This window comes from Hyla sarda, chromosome 3, assembly GCF_029499605.1.
Source record: "Hyla sarda isolate aHylSar1 chromosome 3, aHylSar1.hap1, whole genome shotgun sequence".
NCBI classification, from domain to species: domain Eukaryota; kingdom Metazoa; phylum Chordata; class Amphibia; order Anura; family Hylidae; genus Hyla; species Hyla sarda.
Genome location: NC_079191.1, coordinates 416,734,202 through 416,755,366, shown reverse-complemented (window position 1 = coordinate 416,755,366; position 21,165 = coordinate 416,734,202). Strand labels below are relative to the sequence as shown.

Here is a 21,165-nt window from a genome sequence, read left to right as displayed (position 1 = left end):
GGATCACACTCATCTTCAGTATTTAGGGCACATGCAGCATTTTTAAAGGTACACACAAGTGTTTTATAACAATTATCCTTTAGTGCTTTACTCCATACATAGTAAAATATTAAGAAATACATTTATAAAGGGTTATAATTTAATGTAAAGCTTTTGTGAAAAAAGTGACCTTAATAGAACAGGACCCATAAAAAGATTCAGGGCCTGTTGGCTTATGTACATAACTGTAGGTGAACTTTATAGGGGGTATGAAACCAATACAGGATAATCATCAATAATTAAAAGCTGCAAAAACAACAATAAAACTTACCAATGTAAGAGGTGGGAAGGAACAACTATCGGCATCTTGTTCAGACATCTGTAACACAAATATCACACCCCACTCTAGAAATAGGTTGAAAGTACAGAGCGGACTTTGTTATTAATTTATACATTGTAATAACACCTGACGATAACACTTACAGCCTGCAAGCAGCCCTATGTAAAATTACAGATAAAGCAACATTGACAGCACAATTATTGGCGCCTAATCGCAAATTATGAATATGCTGCTTCTAAAAAAGAGAAAAGACTATCTGGGTATCAATTTATCTCATATCTATCTCATATATCTCTATCTCATATCTATCTATCTCATATCTATCTATCTCATATCTCTCTATCTCATATCTCTCTATCTATCTCATATCTCTCTATCTCATATCTATCTATCTCATATCTCTCTATCTCATATCTATCTATCTATCTCATATCTATCTATCTAATATCTATCGGTCTATCTATCTCATATCTATCTCTCTCTCATATCTATCTATCTATCTCATATCTATCTATCTCATATCTCTCTATCTCATATCTATCTATCTATCTCATATCTATCTATCTAATATCTATCGGTCTATCTATCTCATATCTATCTCTCTCTCTCATATCTATCTATCTATCTCATATCTATCTATCTCATATCTATCATCTATTTATCTCATATCTATCTCATATCTATCTATCTATCTATCTATCTATCTATCTAGCTACGTTCGAGTTGAAGAGCAGCACTCCCAAGCCAACTGTGCGTGGGTGCAGTCAGTCTCTGGGACCCGGGTCCTGAGTCCAAAGGGCAATAGAAACAAAAATGGCGACCGCAGCACTCCAAATAAATGTGCAAAAGAATTTATTCCAAGATAAAAAAAGGCTACGTTTCTGTGGCCTCACACCACCATTTTCAAGCCTTGAAAATGGTGGTGTGAGGCCACAGAAACGTTGCCTGTTTTTATCTTGGAATAAATTCTTTTGCACATTTATTTGGAGTGCAGCGGTCGCCATTTTTGTTTCTATCTATCTAGCTAGCTATATATCTATCTCATATCTATCTATCTATCTCATATCTATCATCTATTTATATCATATCTATCTATCTATCTCATATTTATCTATCTATCTACCTATCTGTCTATCTCATATGTATCTATCTATCTATCTATCTATCTCATATCTATCTATCTCATCTATCTACCTATCACATATCTATCTATCTATATTTCTATCTATATCTGTCCTATCTATATTTCTATCTTTTCCTCACATATGTATCTTCTGTCTATCTATCTATCTATCTATCTATCTATCTATCTCTATCTGCCCTAGCTATCTTTCTTTCTGTATCACATCTATCTATCTACGGTTATGCAATTAATATAATAGTATAATATAACAATAATATAATAGTATAATATAGTATAAAATATATAATGTATTGATAGTGCTCTGGTAAGACAGTTCCCTATGAGCCCTGGGTGAGTGCTGGCCCCTCCAGCTCTCGGTCTGATACGGATACGACTAATAATTACATCAGGTAGGATTCGGGGTTTAAAAAGTTACAGCAATGAAAACAGAGCGCGCTCCTTACTGCAAGCGGTCTGGAACGAGGATTTGCATTCATTATGCTTCTAGGCAGGTCAATAAGCATTGATGCTTATGGCTGTGGTACGAGGATATATGCTACTTCCCCTAGGTAGGTCAGTGTAAATCTATAACACACACCACAAGTACCCCATCTACAATTTACTGTGACATTCACACTTCATTTAAAACTTCTGCATTATCTTAAGACATTTCTCCCCTACCTGTGGCTCTCCAGCTGTTGCGAAACTACAACTCCCAGCATGTCCTGACAGCTGTAGGCTGTCAGGGCATGCTGGAAATTTAGTTTTGCAACAGCTGGAGAGCCACAGATTGCAGGTCATTATCTTAAAGGGGTACTCCGGTCAAAAACATATATTTTTTTTAAATCAACCAGTGCCAAAAAATTACACAGATTTGTAAATTACTTCTAATTAAAAATTCTAATCCTTCCAGTACTTATCAGCTGCTGTATGCTCCAGGGGAAGTTATTTTCTTTTTTTAATTTATTTTGTCTGACCCCAGTGCTCTCTGCTGACACCTCTGTCCATGTTAGGAACTGCCCAGAGCAGAAGTAAATCCCTATAGCAACTCTATCCTGCTCTGGACAGTTCCTGACATGCACAGAGGTGTCAGTAGAGAGCACTGTGGTCAGACAGAAAATAAATTAAAAAAAGCAAACTTCCAGTGGAGCATACAGAAGCTGATAAGTACTGGAAGGGTTAAGGTTTTTAAATAGCAGTAATTTACAATTCTGTTTAACTTTCTGGCACCAGTTGAATAAAAAAAAAATATATGTTTTCCACCGGGGTCCATGCACACTAGGGCAGAGCCCTACTGTACCTTGACCTACTTCTTTATGTTGCATCCATTACCTGGCATTGTAGCGTTTCTTATAGAGGAGAATTTGTTTCCCAACATACTGCTTCCTCTCTGAAGACAATACGGTGGCACGCTCTGCTGTGTACACAAGGCCTTACTCAGCTCGCTTGCATATAAGAAAAACTAAACGGCTCAATGACAAAACTTCAATGCATGAGAAGTGCAAGAACGATTTCTCATTGCCACATGACATGGTAGTATCATGAACGCATGCAGCATCGTAACTCATCACCATAGTAACTAAGACAAATAGTAATTAAGTCATAAAGAAACTGGCTTTCTATACAGAGAAAAAAAAAGATAAATAAATAAATATATCAACCAAGTTGATATCAATACTTGAGCACGAAGGAGATCTGCAACCTGGAGCCCCGCAGGAGACACAATGGCGGCCGCGTGGGCCACTTTGGGAGCCTTATACAGATGAATTTAGTATTCAATTGTGCTCAGTGGCTTTCTAAAATAATTTGCTTTGTGTATGTAAGGACAAAAGATTTCTATGTAAAGCTCAGCAGAGGTTAATCATGCATAGCAGGCAGCTGCACCGGGCCTGCAGAGCAGACTTCTGGGTGTACCAGGGAACTTTATATAGTGGCAACAAATCACTACCTGAGAACACATGGTTCTATTCTGTAATAATTAAAGGGGTACTCCGGTGAAAACCTTTTTTCTTTTAAATCAACTGGTGCCAGAAAGTTAAACATATTTGTAAATTACTTCTATTAAAAAATCTTAATCCTTCCAGTACTTATTAGCTGCTGAATGCTACAGAGGAAATTCCTTTCTTTTTGGAACACTGATGACATCACGAGCACAGTGCTCTCTGCTGACATCTCTGTCCATTTTAGCTGATGCATAGCTGATGTATTCTAAGGGCAGCATGGTGGCTCAGTGGTTAGCACTGCTGCCTTGCAGTGCTGGGGCCTTGGGTTCAAATCCCACTAAGGACAACAATAAATAAAGAGTTATTATTATTATAATGACGTCAGCAAAGAGCACTGTGCTCGTGATGTCATCAGAGAGAATTCAAAAAAGAAAATAATTTTCTCTGTAGTATTCAGCAGCTAATAAGTACAGGAAGGATTAAGATTTTTTTAATAGAAGTAATTTACAAATCTGTTTAACTTTCTGGCACCAGTTGATTTAAAAGAAAAAAGGGTTTCACCGGAATACCCCTTTAACCTCCTGAAGACGATGAAGACTCATCTTGACTCATACTTCCTCTACATCAGCGTAGGATTTTATGCTCCTTTTTTTGAGGAAGAGCTTGCTTGACACTGGCACACGACCATCGCCAGCCTACCTACTGAGCACAACTGCTCTACGCTTCCTTCTGTTATGGGCTTTATAAGATGTAATATTGAGGATGGATGACAGAGATGCCGACTAAATACAAGCTAGAGAACACAGAGAAACTTCGGTGTTGGGATCCAAGCCCCGAGGCACTGTTATCTTCAGTGTATTGTCTCTCCATGGGCCTTACTGGCAATATAAACTGCAGATCATCCTCTCGGGATGCTACACTTTAGATTTTCCAAATTTGTTCATGAGAATAGCCCCAATGAAGATGGGAAAGTGGAAAACATTGGTAGAAAAAAAAAAGAAAAGCAATACATGCCCTGTCGCCATGCAGCCACCAGTCAGTTCATTACTAGGTCTACAAGGGTTGATTAAAAAGGAGTAAACATGAATATGCACAGACGTCTTCGCTATGGATATACAAACCCAGCGCTAGCTATGATTCTGAAGGAAAAAACCTTAGGCTATGTTTGCTTTACATGTTTTTTTTTTTTTTCCAGCCGTAAACAGCTGAAAAACTGCCTGCTTTCTTCACAGTGTGTAAAAATGGCTTAAATGTTAGTAATAAATACCTGGGTTGGGCCCAGAAATAAGAGTGGAGGGTTTTCTGCATGTAACATCTGCAGCCATGGAGTACATTCATACATGACAATAAGAGGTATGTTCACATGGGGCAGATTTGTTGCAGATATCTCCTTGTCCCATTTGTGTGAATGGGGTATGCCAAAATCCATGCACATGCTCCAGCCTACAGAAAATTTCCGCAACAAATCTGTTGTGTGTACATTTTCCCCAGAGGGTCCAGTTGTGCAGATGGGAGCTTTCTGTGCATGCTTGGGACCAAAAACTAGCTCGTCCTGTATGGTATGAAATTTACACAGTGAATCCCTGCACTAAACATCACACAGAATGTAAGTTTTGCCTCTAGAGTTTATTTAATGTTCTTTTTGCGCCTCCATATATTGGCTAAGCAAATTGCATTAGGGAATTGTAATCTAATGCATATCCCAAATATTTAAAGGGGTACTCCGGAGGAAAAAAATTTTTTTTTCAAATCAACTGGTTTTACAATATTAAACAGATTTGAAAATTACTTCTATTAAAAAATCGTAACCCTTCCAGTACTTATCAGCTGCTGTATGTTTCAGAGGAAGTTGGGTTGTTCTTTCCAGTCTGACCACAGTGCTCTCTACTGACACCTCTGTCCATGTCAGGAACTGACCAGAGTACAAGCAAATCCCCTTAGCAAACCTTTCCTTCTCTGGACAGTTCCTGACATGGACAGAGGTGTCAGCAGAGAGCAGTTTGGTCAGACAGAAAAAAAACTACACAACTTCCTCTGGAGCATACAGCAGCTGATAAGTACTGGAAGGGTTAAGATTTTTTTTTATAGAAGTAATTTACAAATCTGTTTAACTTTCTGGCACCGGAAATGTTTTCCAACGGCGTACCACTTTAAGCCAAAAAAGTGCATCTTAAGGCCACGTTCACACACTGCAAAATCGGACATTTTTTTAAGCAATAAGTGGCTCAACATGACCTAACGGAAAAAAAACAAAAAAATAAAAACGAGGGGCACATCTATTAAAACTGACACGTACATTTATTTATTTATTTATTTTTGAAGCATAAGAGACATATTTGTATGCCTTTTTGTGTATTTGAAAGTCCAGTTTGGTGTTGTGGCCTAGTTTGTTGCACATCTGTACACAACATTCTCTATTCCAGAAAACCGACAAACTACAGCTGCCAGTTCAGACTACTCCTGCAGTAAAGCGTTTTGGAAAGAACAAACCTTGCCCCAAAGTCACATACATGCAGCATTCTAGTCAATGAATGCTGATACTTTTTTTAAAGTGTGTTTCCAGTGTAGAAAATGTTAAGTTAAAATAATTTTGTTAAGTGTTACTAGTGGAGTTTTTACAGGACATATGCAGTAATTCGGAAATGTAATATAATTTACGGCTGGCCGCTGGCCAGGCATATTAAGTCAACTGCCTTCAAATACAGCGGCTTCCTCTTGCCAACATCATTGGCGGCGTATACAGAAGAATATACAAATATGACCATTGTGCAAAATATCATAGAGCATGTAGTGCACTCCATGGTTCAAGCCATTTACCAAGGACACATAGATAAAGCCTAAGACAGATACGTGGTATGTCATTTTTAACCAAAACCAGAAGTGGAACCAAAGACAGAGAAAAACTATAATGGAAAATGTTTCTGTGTTTATTCCACACCCAGTTTTAGGTAAAAATATTGAGCATACTAAATACTATATGTGAACCCAGCCTTAAAATCATATATAATCCACTAACAACTCTATGTACTGAGATTATATCAATATGCCTTTCTGATAAACACAGATTATCCAACAAACTGCCTGGAAATATTATCGAACTATTCAATGAAAATAATTTGTGAAATTTCCTGGCCGTCCTCGGGTCTTTACAATTATTACACCCTCTTTCTCCTCACTTCTTAAATTACGTGAAAAAACCATCGGTATGTAAGGTTATCATAAAAAATGAGGACATTAAATTCCTGACCAATACAAACATTGAGTGTTAAGGTTTTGAATAAAATGTAAAATCCTGCTATTATATAAAACATAATACCAGAATATCAATTAGAATGTGTGGAACATGGAAACATAATGAAATAGAAATGACTGATGGTATGTTTTGTTTCTCTTATGAATGCAAACAATGAAGACAGGGAAAGAAAAACACTCGAGATTCGCTTTACGATTTAGGTAGTCATATATGGTACAGAAATATAATCCAAATATTGTATACAAATACACCTCAATTAACTAGAGCTCAAGTGTGGAACACAGTATATGCTAAAAGTTTTTCTAAGAACAAATTATGAGGGGAGGGGGGAGGCTGCAGAATTGGCTTTAGGCTAAGTTTTCACTTTTCCAGTTTTCCACAAAAAAAATGCCAAAACGTCCCCCATGGTGTTTTTTTCATTGAAAAAACGCTGCAGCCAGATGTTGGCTGTAAATCAATGAGAAATCGCTAAATTCTTTTTCCACATTGCGTTTTTCAGTTTGGTGTTTTGTTAATCCTTTTGGCGTTTTTTCACTCTTTTTTGGTGTTTTTCAGCTCCTTGCAAAGTCGCAGCATGTTGAGCCTATGGTGTTTTTTTCCCTGAAATTGTGCCGTTTTTCTCCCATAGAAATCTATGGGAGTAAAAAAAGCCAAGAAAAACGACATGTGGGTTTTAACTTTTGACGTTTTTGCTGGCGTTTTTTTATTCTTTTTTGGACTTTGATGGAGGGTACCATTAAAAAAATAAAATAGTATTTTCCAAAATGTATCTTTTTTATAACAAAATTTTCATACATTTTTAAACAGGGATAAATTTATGTGGGCAGGTAGGGCACAACAATGTAGTGTGTATGTGTTTTTCACTTTTTTTTTTCTTTATTTGTTAAATTTTTTAGGTAGTACTACTACTCCCACCATGGAACAAACTGTTCCATGATGGGAGTAGTAGTACATGTACTAATTGACAGATCGCCCCAGGTGTCACTTCTGACACCTGTTGCAATCCTTCTGTATAATTTATAGATTATAGATGCGGACAGCCGCTCTTCTATGGTCCCCTGCACTGACATATATATACACCTATTCATATTTCCCGCGGAGAGTTGTGATTGGCCAGATGGTTCCAGCCAATCACAACTCTATGTGGGAAATATGAATAGGTGTATATATACATCAGTGCAGGGGACCATAGAAGAGCGGCCGCCCGCATCTATACATTATACAGGAGGATCAAAGCGGGTGTCAGGAGTAACATCCGGTGTGACCTGTCCTTAACTGCAGGTACTACTCCCAACATGGAGCACACTCTGCTCCATGCTGGGAGTTGTAGTACCTGCATTAATAGATTGCAACAGGTGTCAGAAGTGACACTCGCGGCAATCTGTCTATTAATGCAGGTACTACAGCTCCCAGCATGGAGCAGAGTGTGTTCCATTTTGGGAGCAGTAGTAACTGCAGTTAAGTACTGATCACAGTGGGTGTCACTCCTGACACCTGCTGCGATCGTTCTTCATCCTTCATCCCTGAGATGCGGAGCGGTTTTCTCCTGCGCTCGAATCTCTGCTCTGTACTCCGGCCGGCCACTCACTCATTCATATTTCCCGCTGAGAGCGGGGATTGGCTGCCGCCATCCGGCCAATCCCCACTCTGGGCGGAAAATATGAATGAGTTAATGACCAGCTAGAGTACAGAGCAGAGATGCGAGCACTGTATAGGAGTGACACCCAGGGCGATCTGTCTATTAGTACAGGAACTACTACTCCCATCATGGAACAGTGTGTTCCATGCTGAGAGTAGTTGTACTACTTAAAATATACAAAATAAAGAAAAAAAGTGAAAAACACATACACGCTACATTTTTATTATTGGCGGCAACATTTTTAGTGCCCTGTCCACCCACATAAATTCATCACTGTTTAAAAATTAATTAAAATGTTGTTATAAAAAATATAAATTTCGTTAAATACATTTTTTTCCATCACTACTGCATCCTTTTTATTTTTTTTTTGGTACCCAACAAATGTAAAAAAAAAAAAAAATCAAAGGGGCCAAAAATGCAATTTCCACTCAAAAGCAAAAAATGCCAGAAAAAAACGCAAGAAAAAAATGCCTAACACAGGAGAATGCTGTGGCGTTTTTTCTGGTGTTTTTATCTTGTGTTTTTTGGGCCACAAAAAAACCAAGTCGAAACTTAGCCTAATTGTAAATGGAATCAGGGTGTTCACTGATCACTAAGTATGCCCTAAACGTATGGTATACAACCTGCAGCTGCAGTGATAGGGATTTTTGCATATTTTTCACTCAGTATTTTTAACCAAAACCAGGAGTGGAACCAACTAAGAAAAAGGTTCAAATCTCTCCATAATAGTTTTTATCTGTGTCACTTCCACTTCTGGTTTAAAATACTGAGCAAAATACTATATGGGTATGCATATATTTATTTTTGTGCTTATTAAAGAGATGGAATAGAGATTCATTGATATGATATGAAACCCCTTATAATGAAAGATATTAAACCTTGGTAACTAGTAACCTAGTTCATAAGGTTGAAAAAAGACCAGAGTCCATCAAGTTCAACCTATATCCCTAATGAGTCCCTACTGAGTTGATCCAGAGGAATATTATGCACTGTGTATATTATGTTATTACTATACTATTACTACATATATATATATATATACACTACTAAATATTGTGTAAGAGTTATTGGTTTGGAGCAATGTTTCCCAACCAGTACGCCTCCAGCTGTTGCAAAACCACAACTCCCAGCATTTTTGGAGTTGTAGTTTTGCAACAGCTGGAGGTACAATGGTTGGGAAATAACTGGCTTAGAGTTGGGTACATTTTTGGGGTTCCTCTAAAACTGTCATTACTGAGATTTGGTAGAACATCCTATACTATGCCGATAATAAATAATATCTCATATATTTTCACACCAGTATTGCTCTATAGATCCCAATTCCTTCTATATTAGCCAATCATGACGGCACCCATTTTTAAGTGTTTCTTGTTGCATATTTCTATGCCATACAGCATCAGAGGAATATGTTATGTATGTGGCTTACCAATAAAATACCAATTTTTAAAGCACGTATATGAATATTCAGTTCTCATTAGTGGTTTGCACCAGGATAACTCAGGTTTCTTTCCTTATCTACTACATTCTATATTACCTTGTATCTGCTCATCGCAATCTAACTTATGGGTTGTCAAGACATACTCTTGTTCTGACATCAGGCATGGAGAGACACAACTGTTCTCTAATGGGGCATGATACCCGCTGGGCATTTTACCCATTGCATTGTCAACCGGATCGCCCTGTATGCAATTACGTTACTCCACGTCAAGTCAGATTGGCAGGAGTATGTCTGGAGGACTCCTTTAGGTCATTGTGGAAGTCAATGAAAATATACTTGCTCCACTCTCTAATACAAATATACACACATATTTACACATACATTCAATTCTACTCATACTTATTTACATTAATTCAGAACCTGTATTTTTAAGAACAGACTAAAATAAACCTTAATTCTCTATGGCTGTAGGATCAAAACTAATAGTTAAAAGACATTTAAAAAAGCAACATTTTTATAAACTTAAAAAACACTTTAAAAAGGATATTGCACTTCCAGAGTAAGGTGAAATGTCAGACATATCTTGCATGTCTCCACACTCTGACTTGATGAAAGACAGCGATAGCCCTTCCGTGGAGCTTGGTGGGTGGGCTGGAGAGCATGGATGGTGGTTCATATGGTGGGTTGACATCTTGGTCCTCAAACTGGTGGTCTCCCTAGTCAAGTCTAGGGATTCTGGGGATGACCTGTCTTTTGCTTGAAAGGCTGATGGTGGGGCACCCAATGGGTTTTGAAATGGGTATGCCATGAGTGGAAGAGGGAATGGGTGACGGAAAGGAGGGGATGAGAAGTTGGCAGCTGCTGAGAGAGGGGACTGATGTAGTGGATGGTGGCTACCGGGTGGGGGCCCAGGGGGAGGCTGGTCATTAGAATTTTTTCGTACAACTAAGGGCAGTGCTTCAGTTTGGTCTGTGGAATTAGGCATCTGAACACCACCAAATGTGTCCAAGGGATTTGGAATGATGACATCGCCAAAGCACTGCAGACGTGGGTTGGTGGTGTGGAAGTTATGGTTTTCTCCATTGATTGCAAATCTTGCCTGAGGAATCTGGATGGGTGGGAAGACCTGAGGAAGTTGACGCATGGGTTTAGCAGAAAAGACCTTTACCACCGTGTCCACTACCTGGGACATGGCGGTATTCAGTTCTTGTTTTAGTGTTTCTGCCAGATGTTTTCCTTCTGGGTGGAAAGTGCTATGTAAATGATCTTTGTCTTTAGGTCCCTCTCTTTTCTGCTGATTATCTGGTGCCATGTCATGCTCCCTGATAAGAGCTCGAGCACGGTCAATGAACTGTCCAGGATCTAAGTCAAACATTTCATTGTCTGACCTGCTCACAGAATCCTGGGCTCTAGCATCTATCATTTCAGAGTGCATACTGTCTTCAGACAGGTTGCCATCTTCATTATTCTCAGAGTCAGTACTATCATAGATCTGGTAGAACTTTTCCTGCAGCTGGCGCAGCTGTTTCTGCATGTCCTCCAGCTGCTGTTTCAGCTGTCTACGCTCCTCTCGCTTCTGCTCCTTCCTAGCTGAAACCAGCTGCTGGAAACTCTGCTGTTGCTGCTGCGGCAATTTTTGCTTGCGCTTGTTCTCTCTATAGCTTTCTCGGGGACTTATGGACCGAGGGGCTCCATCTCTGTCATTTTCATTGCCCCTCATTGACACATTTGGGGAATGGCTCATACCTCTGATTATATTTTCAACCCGGGCACGCTTTGCTCTCAGGTGTTCATCACACAACCGATCTATTTCAAACTCTCTCATCGAGGGTCTGCCAAAAGGGGAAAGACACTCTTGGGGGCTGTCTCTTGAAGAGTTGCTGCATACATCCTCCTGATGTATCTCTGAGCCTGTGCTTGAGAGCCCACTGGCTTGGAAACTGGGCTCTGTGCCACCATTTTTGTTCATGTTGTTTTTCAACAGCTGGGAAATGATGGTTGCTCCTGGAAAAGGCATCATTGCATCTTCATAGGAGTTCGCCCTCTTTAGCAGCTTGCGGAGTACATTCGACTTTTCCCCATCTGCATGCTGCACCACTGAATACTCAACATCCTGCTCTCCACCTTGGGGATTCATGGCACTGAAAAATGATGCTCTTGCTCTAGCAAAAAATGCAGATGCTGTCCCTACAGTCCTTTTCACTCCAATGTCAACTCTTCTTCTCTTGGTCTGCCTGCTTAAGAGGGCTGCGCTGTCATGGTCAGGCATCACTGGACTGTTATTGTGCCATCTTCAAAAGCTTGTCAGCTGGGCACAGCTCGAGAATCCTGGGACCCTGGCCAACAGAACAAAAGGACTGATGAATCATTTTCTTTAAATTTCTCCAAATTTCCTGACCTCAATCCTGAATAAAATGCAAAATGCATAGGCTTTGGGATTTATGGCACATTACAATTATTGCAATTTATTATGCACTCTGCTTGAAATGAAACATTTTTAAATATTTCTGCTTCACTGGTTTAAGATGGATTAAGATTTAGGGGAAAATACACGAACACAAAATAAAAACTGCTTAGGCACCAGTAATATGATTCTTGCACACAAATGCTTAAAAGGATACTGCTTTATCTCCTAAAGAAATAGTAGTTTATAAGAATCCGGCCACAGACAACCAACCGATTGATTACATTTAGATATTACAAAGCAAGATGGAGAAATGGATGTAAGCCTTTTAGTAAGATGGAAATAACAAGAGATGCACAATACATTTTACTGTCCAGTGCAAGATATTGTGTCTGTACGGAAGGATTGATATTTAATTTCTGTTAAAACTGTACGCCTTTTGCTATTGGGCCATTTAAAAGGTGTAGGTGCCTGAGCAGTTTTTACTCGTTGTTACATTTTTGTTTAATCAAAAACATTAAAAAATAATTATTCAAAATGTTTTAATTCTGCCTTTAGTTCCTCACATACTTTGTATGGCATCAAACTACTTGAACCTTGTGGAAATTTCAAATGTGTTTTCTTTCTCAGCTTCTAGCGTAATAACAAACTGGTCCACAATTAACATACAAGCAGGTAGTGTTAAGTATTACTACAAAGATAACATCGACCATTCACAGTTACGTATTAGCATTAGCGGATATTTCCTGTTGTTAATATAAAACCCCTTTAAAGACTCCTAGACCTTGTGCATAGGTTTATGGGGAAAAAAAACTATTACTCTGTCATTCTCTAATTGTGCCAAGTGACATCATCTTTGTCCATCAATTTGTTGAAACCCTATAATTCCTGTAAACTGCAGAAAAACATATATGGGACAATTAAATAGACATAGTGTGAGAAAGGAAGATGCTCTGATCTCTTCCAAACAGTCATAGTTTCTCTAGGAATAAAGTTTAAAGGTGTACTCCTGTGGAAAATTTTTTTTTTTAAATCAACTGGTGCCAGAAAGTTAAACAGATTTATAAATTACGTCTATTACAAAAACCTTTACCGTTCCAGTACTTTTTAGCAGCTGTATGCTACAGAAGAAATTATTTTCTTTTTGAATTTCTTTTTTGTCTTGTCCACAGTGCTCTCTGCTGAGACCTGATTCCCGTATCAGGAACTCTCCACAGCAGGAGAAAATCCCCAGTGCAAACCTATCCTGCTCTGGACAGTTCCTGACACGGACAGAGGTGTCAGCAGAGAGCACTGTGGACAAGACAAAAAATAAAATCAAAAAGAAAATGATTTCCTCTGTAGCATACAGCTGCTAAAAAGTACTGGAAGGGTAAAGTTTATTTAATAGAAGTCATTTACAAATCTGTTTAACATTCTGGTACCAGTTGATTTAAAAAAAAATGTTTTCCACCGGAGTATCCCTTTAAGAAAGATAACATGCAGCGCAGAGCCTGAGACCCAACTACAGTAACTTGAGACTGATGAACTTGTGACGTTGCATTAGCAGACACCCTTAGCTGTAGGCTCTCTTACTTTCCTTGGAGATTGTGCTTAGCTTAAAAAAATAAAATAAAATTAAGCAAATTTTTCATGGTGCATTTATCCAATATTAAACTATGCATTTGCTTAACAGAGCACATCTTAGCAATTATAGGGTATATTGCCAAAGGCAGCCTGCAGACTTTTTGGAATTGGTCCCATCTCTTTCGGTTCACCTGTAAAAACATCTACTTGCTCCCTAGGACTGCATCTGTGGCTAGTTTTAAAGGATGACTATTCATGCAAATAAGCATAATTTAAGCATGACAAAACCATCAATATCAAGACAGTAGTCAGCAAGAGCCTACAAAATCTGCTTGCAGGTAAAATTAAAGGTATTTGGAATATTTGAATGGGGTCTGTGGTCGCCCAGTACTCTGTAAAAAAAAGATATATATATCTATATATATTTCTCTCTCTATATATATATATATATATCTATATATATATACTGTTTGTATACTGAAACGGCAACTTAAGTAAACCAGGATGTTAATCAATATATGTTTAAATCAAATATCATGATCGGAGACAAAAATGTAGCCAAAAATAAGTTTAAAAAATAAAATAAATTACTCAGTAAAGGAACTCTGATCTTGGGCCTAAAGTCAAACTCTGTATGCGTACTGTATATATATATATATATATATATATATATATATATATATATATACATTAACTTTATATAACACAAACCTTTTCTTACTGTCATGTGATCCCTCACTGTATCCTGAAATATTTAGCAAATTACTACACTGTATGATCTATGATAAGTCAGAACCGGTAACCAAGCGTGTATACATTCATGACCATATGTGCTCAACTTTGCACTATATAGCTCATGCAATGCTAACAGGCAATATTGGCAACTGACCATGATATTCAATTTGCTTAGACTAACCCAGGTTATAAAAGAAAGATGAAAGCAATAATTAATAAAACTGTGTAAATGGGTGAGATGGTTTAACTGCTTGTTTTGTTCAGGTTTTGCAGCTGCGAGTCAGAGATAAATTGTACCTTTTAACCACTTGTCATTTGTCAGTGTCCCTTAAAAAAATTGTTACATTTGTTATTAAGAAACCCTGTTAATACATTCAAAGAAGCCAAAATTTAGAAAACGGTCTTCAATTGTAAATTATTGCACTGTTTTTGTAAACAGTTCAAGCTAAATATTTGTCAATTTAAAAAAAAATATTGTCTGTATTTACTGTAATAATGTTTGTTGGGTTTAAAGTTAAATGATTTTGTTATATCTTCTAGTATTATTTTATATCACTGGATGTAAACTTCACATATCTGTTGTAAAAATGTAACAACGCAAGAAACAAAAAATAAAGCACAGGTAGTGACATTATTATTCTGTATGTTTTATTTCTGAAAAAAATGTTATTGCTTTTTTTTTGTTTTACAAAAAACATATACCTCAACTTAGCCGCCCCGATTGTGTTTTTAAAGTTGCTGTAAAGTATTCGGAACTTTTGTATTCCATTCAAATGTTATCGTAACACAAGCCGTGGAATGAAAATTTATTTCGCAAAATTTACAGGGGTTAAAATAATTTATTCCTGCACCTTGTCTGTTACGGTATATGAGGTGTGCCCGTCCTTGACAAGGTGAAAGAGTTATGTATCAGATTCAACAGGTGATTTTTAAGCAATATTTTGTTAATTACACGCTGCATCTGCTCTAAATATGGGGTAGATCAAATAGGTACACAGTGAATATATATATATATATATATATATAGTTATATATATATATTTATATAGATATATATATATTTTTTTTTTTCATGACATGTCTTCAATGTTTTGTCATCCCATATGGAAGATAGAAGTACATTTAAAATAGGGCTGAGTTTAGCACAATTTAAAGTGTTTAACTCTTAAACTTTATAGAATGAGGCAGAATTTTAAATAACTTTAAGGCAATAAAGAAAATGAAAAAACGTTTTTAGAACACGGCAGCACACCCGTAAACATCTCATGGTAAGGTATAGGAAACGACAGTTATGGGGCACGACAGAAAATTAAATGGGACTGTGAAATTATAATTTCACCATTTTTGGGCAAAAAGAGATAAATTCTTTTTTTTGTAAACCTAATGGTAAAGCAGATTTTGCCAGAAGTTGGAAAAAATTTGTAAGGCCAGAATAGCCGCTGAATCTTTCTGAACATTTTCTTAATGCGGGCATTCCTATATGTGGGCAGAAGTGCACGGGAAAAAATAATACATTTTATTAGGTCACCAAGGGCAGAAAAGGGTTACTTCCCTGAAACTTCTAACATGTAGTGTCATGTGGAATATAGAGCTGCCATAAAATGAAGTATATGCCTATTCTGTGTCATGATATTTTACACCTGTATATCAAAAGTTCCTCCATGGATGATTAATAAAAAGCAGAAGTATTAAATGTACAAAAGGACACAGAACTAAAAGGTGGAACTGACACAGATAAGCTGCTACTATACCAAAGGATCAAACAAAGTGAAACCTTTCAAGGTAAACTTAGAAAACAGTCAAACCTACTCCTTAATTTCTATGCAGTCAGGGGGCTCAAATACACCATGTGTGTAGCTCAGTGTGGACGATCCATGTCGGCAGCAGCATCTACACATGGTTATAGTTACGTCTATATAAAGTAGGCACAGAAATACTGCAAACAGCAATAAAAAAGTGAATCACTGGGAGAATTAGTCAACTAAGACTACAAAACAAAGTACATGCTGGATCATGCATTAATGGTCAAATAATGAAGGCTAGGGAGGTAAGGAAATGAAATATTCTAAGGGTAGCAACTACTACAGAATTAAAATGATAAATGGCACAATAATAATAATAGTAATAATAATTATAATAGTAGGCTAAAATCCAATATGACAGGGAAACTTTGTAAACTAAACTTTGTAAACTAAACTTTGTAAACCAAAGAACCAGACATTTTTTTCAGACCTAAGGACACTTTAACACATCTAAGTCACAGAAGCCTAGCAAAGGAATAAAATCGACTTCACTTAATGTAAACTTTTAACAACAAAGCTACTTTGCACCTGAAGGCAGCTCCCAACATAGAACATATGATTTCACTTTGGAAGCGTGCAATTGGTAAAAATAAATGTTTCCCCCTATCAATCCAACCATTAATAATGCAGCCTTGGTGCTTAGTATGCAAATACAGACTGACACAAAATATCTCACCAGCTCTAATATGAAAGTCACTGAAGTCCTCAGTTCTCCTTATCTCCAGACCATAAATTCATAAACCACTCAACAATAATAGTTGCCCGGTAAGATTCTGCTAAACGAAAAGTTGCACCTGTCTCTCTTGACACAGCGCACCTGTCTTGTGTTGCCCATGCGCATTTTGTTATGGTTTTACAATAGCTTTCCAGACAGAGAAGAGGGAAAGGAGGAGGAAAGGGGGGTGGGGATAGGGGGCAGCAGTCAAAAAAGCCAAAAAAAAAAAAGATATCTTTCAAAGCAAATTAGTCATCAGCTGCCTTGAAGTGAATTTTATCCTCACTATGAAAACAACTTTACAAGAGTGTGAGAAAATCAAATAAGTAGAAAATAATGGAGTAGGTAGGATTATGGGAGCAGAGGGGGCGCACACACATGGGAGATGACAAGTGATTGTGGAGAAGCAGAGTTCATGCAGGCTAAGCTTCCAAAAAGAAAACAGCAGTAGCCTGACTGGAGATTCAGCACTGAGCAGTTCCCTACTGAAGCAGTAGCAGCAGCATGTGCACGCTGGGACTGGAGAGCATCCCCCACGAGCAGCTACAGAGCGGACCAGTGCAGCTTCATGCATATGCTATTCTGCTACAGCATCCCTAGACAATGCTCTACAAACAATCCCTTGGATTTTCCTGAGAAACTTTAAAGCAGCTCCTTACCCTGTGTGAAGAGTCTGGGCTGCGTTGTAACACAGGCCATCGGTTTCCCAGAGATGGGAATCATCAGCAGCAGCAGCATCCTCGACAACCAAACAACTCATAAAGTGGACTATAACAAGGATGAATAACAAACAACCCGAAGTCATCCTTACACAGACTTTTTTTAAACATGTAATTCACTTATTTTTAAACTTGACCTTCTGTAATAGTCTCAAAGAAAATTCACAAATTGATAGTTTTAACTTTACTTGGAAGTGTTGACATAAAAAGGGAAGTAGTCTCCATCTATGCAAATAGCAAACAAATCATGAAGGACTAGAAAAGACCACCTTTGCACATAGAAAAAAAAAAGACTTTAAATACAAGTTAAAACAATGAAGTACATACAGTGCCTGAAAATAAACTATATGATAAAACACAACATTGCACAGAAAGCATAACACAAGTCTAGTTGCAACAAAACAGCTTAAATTGTAACATAAATTAAACATGATTTTTTTTTTCACTTACTCCAGTCAGTCACCTTGCCCTGAAGAGTGAATTTTCTTAAAGTTCCTTGTTAGGCGTAAATATTCATAGAGTAAAAATCCTTAAGGATCTAGTGGTCAGAAGTTATTTTGGGATAAGCCAGTGGCAGAAGGGTTATATACTTACTCAGTGAAAGCGAGGAAACTGATCCTGTGTGTCGGTGGAAAAAAAGCAAGGAGCCTTTGCTATCTGCTGATGAATAGTACAATTTGACAAGGGAGGGAGAATGTTTGTGTGTGTGTGTCTGAATGACTAAAGGACAGTGTGTATCAGTACGTATGTGTGTGTGTGTGTGAGAGAGAGAGTGTGTGAGTGCGCGTGTGTGTGAATCTGACAGAGAACAAACAGGAGGCTGAGTGTAGAGAAGCAGGGAGAGAGCGAGGAGAGATCTTTTGTGCTGCTCTCTCCTTTTGCTGGCTGTAATTGTATTAGTTCTGCAGGCACAGCTCAGCTGAGGCTCCGCGCTACAACAAGATTTACTTTAAGACACAGCTGGAGGAAACAGGAAGACTGAACGTCACATTCTGAGTGACGTAAGGGAGGGGGCACACACCAATCAGGAGACAACTTCAGAAGCAAGGTGGGACAGTCAACTTGGAGAAGGAGGAAAAAAAAGGGGGAATTCAGATGAGGACAGAAAAAAGGATGAGTCCAAGCCAAGCCTTGTTGTCCGCAGAAAGGATTGTTTTTAATAAATCACGCTTTAAGGATATCGCTGTATCGAGTAGCTAAAGAGATGGCGATTTTAAAGCGTCTTTCTCTCAAGGCAAAGTTGAACCTTGGTGGGGGAACAAACTTCATCAGGGGTCTGTGTGAATTCAATGCTGGTTTATTTGCAATTTTTTTAATGTATTTTTTATTTATTTTTTGGTTGGGTTATCAGTCACGTTGGCACCATAGAAAAAAAATTAAAAAATCCACGGCGCTTACACTTACCTAACACTATAGACATCAGGCACATTGAATGATCTGTATATATTATTGCGATCGTAGTGGAAAGCTCCGCAACGTAGACAGATCTACGGGAGCGTAGTTTGTGTCTGTGCATTAAAACTCCAGAACTACAAGTAAACATTGTGTAACTCCTGATGTGGATCATGTTTTATATACATATATAATCTACTGAAACGGTGCATGTTCAGTCCCAGAGGTTAAACTGGCAGATGTTATACACTAGATTATCTGAAACATAGAGGTCTGCAGTGAATAACATATTGTCATCTGTCTCCCTTATCTCTATAGCAGTTAGGTAGGTTTATAGTTTATTTTTTTTCCCTATGACAAGTTGCACTTGTATGTGTCTCTCTAGGCTTACTAGTGATACAAAGGAGAAGTAAGGCAGTACTGTATATATAGCAAGGCTTGTAAGGAACACTATGCTGTCATCTCTCCAGCCGCTCATTGCTTAACCACAATTGACATCTCTCATTCTGCTTCACAGGACCCAGAAGACAGTGACTGCTCCTGATCTAGCAATTACTGTGTAATATCTGATATATTGAGTTACTGGAGGAATCTGAAGGAAAAATTGTATAGAATGTTGCTGATATGTAGAATATGACAAGTGTCGTCTCTCGTATCAGTGATACTGCCGTCTGGGGCTTTGAGTGAAAGAGGTTACACGGTAATCACAAGTCTGTGTTTCACTTCAGATATGTCAACACATGGATGTTCAGCTGCAGCGGTTTATTGCGGGGAAAGTCTATGAAAAATTAGGATTTCTTAAACAATTATAATCATACACCTAGGATAAGTCTTTACCTTCTAAAGCTGGTTTCTAATTGTCCAATTAAGCAAATAAAATATCAGAGACATGTAAAAACAATGATTGGCCTCAATAGAATGTCCAGCTATAGATGGGATATGAAGAGTTAAAAAAAAGAGCTTTTAGGATGTGGCTTGTAACTGGTGAAGTTTTTCACCTAATATGTTGCCTCAATAATCCAATGATATTTTTTGTTAAAGGGACAATAAGCTTGGGGTATGTAACATCACTTATCTTCTGTGCAAGGTAAATATGTTTGCATTGCCTTTTATATCTATCAGTGTTTATCCCTTTCTTCTGTCCTAGGTGTTTTATATAGATTTTGTCTCTTAAATAGTCATAAATGCATGTAAGGGTAAGTTCACGTGGCATCGGAAATCCACAGCAAAACCTGCATGTATTACGTGCAGATTTTGCAAAGAAGTTTGTTGTGGATTCACTGCGGATTTCACCCAGGCCACATTGAAAGGGTTGAAAGCGCGGTGAGATTCCGCAGCAGAAATTGGCAAGCTGCAGATTTTGAAATTGGCATCGCAGGCCAATTTTAATAAAGAATATTTTGTAACATGTCTATAAGATTTGTAAAACTTTATCCACTGTCCTGAATTTTTTATTTCAAAACTACGGAGATAAAATCTGCAAATATTCTATCCAGAACTGACACTACCTCAGGGAAAGTGCTAAAATGAATCACAATACAATTCATATTTTTACAGAACGTTCTCAATAAACTTTTGTTCAGCTTTCTATGTATAATAGTGTCATAAAGCTTCACACAAATTCTAGGTCTAATAATACTTGGCATTCCCCAAGTTTTGAATAAAATCAGCGAAGCTCACAGCATCAATATGTGACTGAGAAAAGGATCGACTGATAATGATGTTATGTGTCTGGGAAATGCATATTATTTGGCAAAGCAGTGGAACAACAAATAACATTTCCCATGTAGTTATATACATTAATTCAGCAGTAGTAATCGCAGGGATTATCAGGGGAGGGCTGACAAATTGTTACATCCACTTTATGCATACAGTATAACACAGCACTGTGTGTTCCACTAATGCAGGCGCTTGTACTGACAGGCCGGTGTCATGAACATCACAGACACTTGTGAAAGGGTTAATGCTTCCTAGTAAATACTGCAAATCTGTCACATGATCCATTAACTCTTAAGGGTACGGAAACATGTGGCTGTAATAAACATCATTACCCATAGTGAACTCCTCCGTTTTACCCTACAAATTAACCGCAGCCTTTTGACCAGTATTACTATTTT

General features: G+C 37.8%; 1 protein-coding gene across 10 annotated transcripts in view; it reads right to left on the bottom strand.

Moving 5' to 3' along the window:
• PROX1 (prospero homeobox 1) overlaps positions 1-21,165 on the bottom strand; it is a 118,677-nt gene that overhangs the window by 73,940 nt on the left and 23,572 nt on the right. For 6 of the 10 annotated variants that reach the window (XM_056568303.1, XM_056568300.1, XM_056568301.1 and 3 more), the window contains one exon: positions 10,264-12,051. In XM_056568303.1, the coding sequence (XP_056424278.1) occupies positions 10,264-11,984 (1,721 nt within the window). In that variant the 5' untranslated portion in view covers positions 11,985-12,051. Of the gene's footprint in view, positions 1-10,262; positions 12,052-18,250; positions 20,010-21,165 lie in introns of those variants that run through there. The other 4 variants (XM_056568299.1, XM_056568306.1, XM_056568307.1 and 1 more) reach the window with 4 other exon arrangements.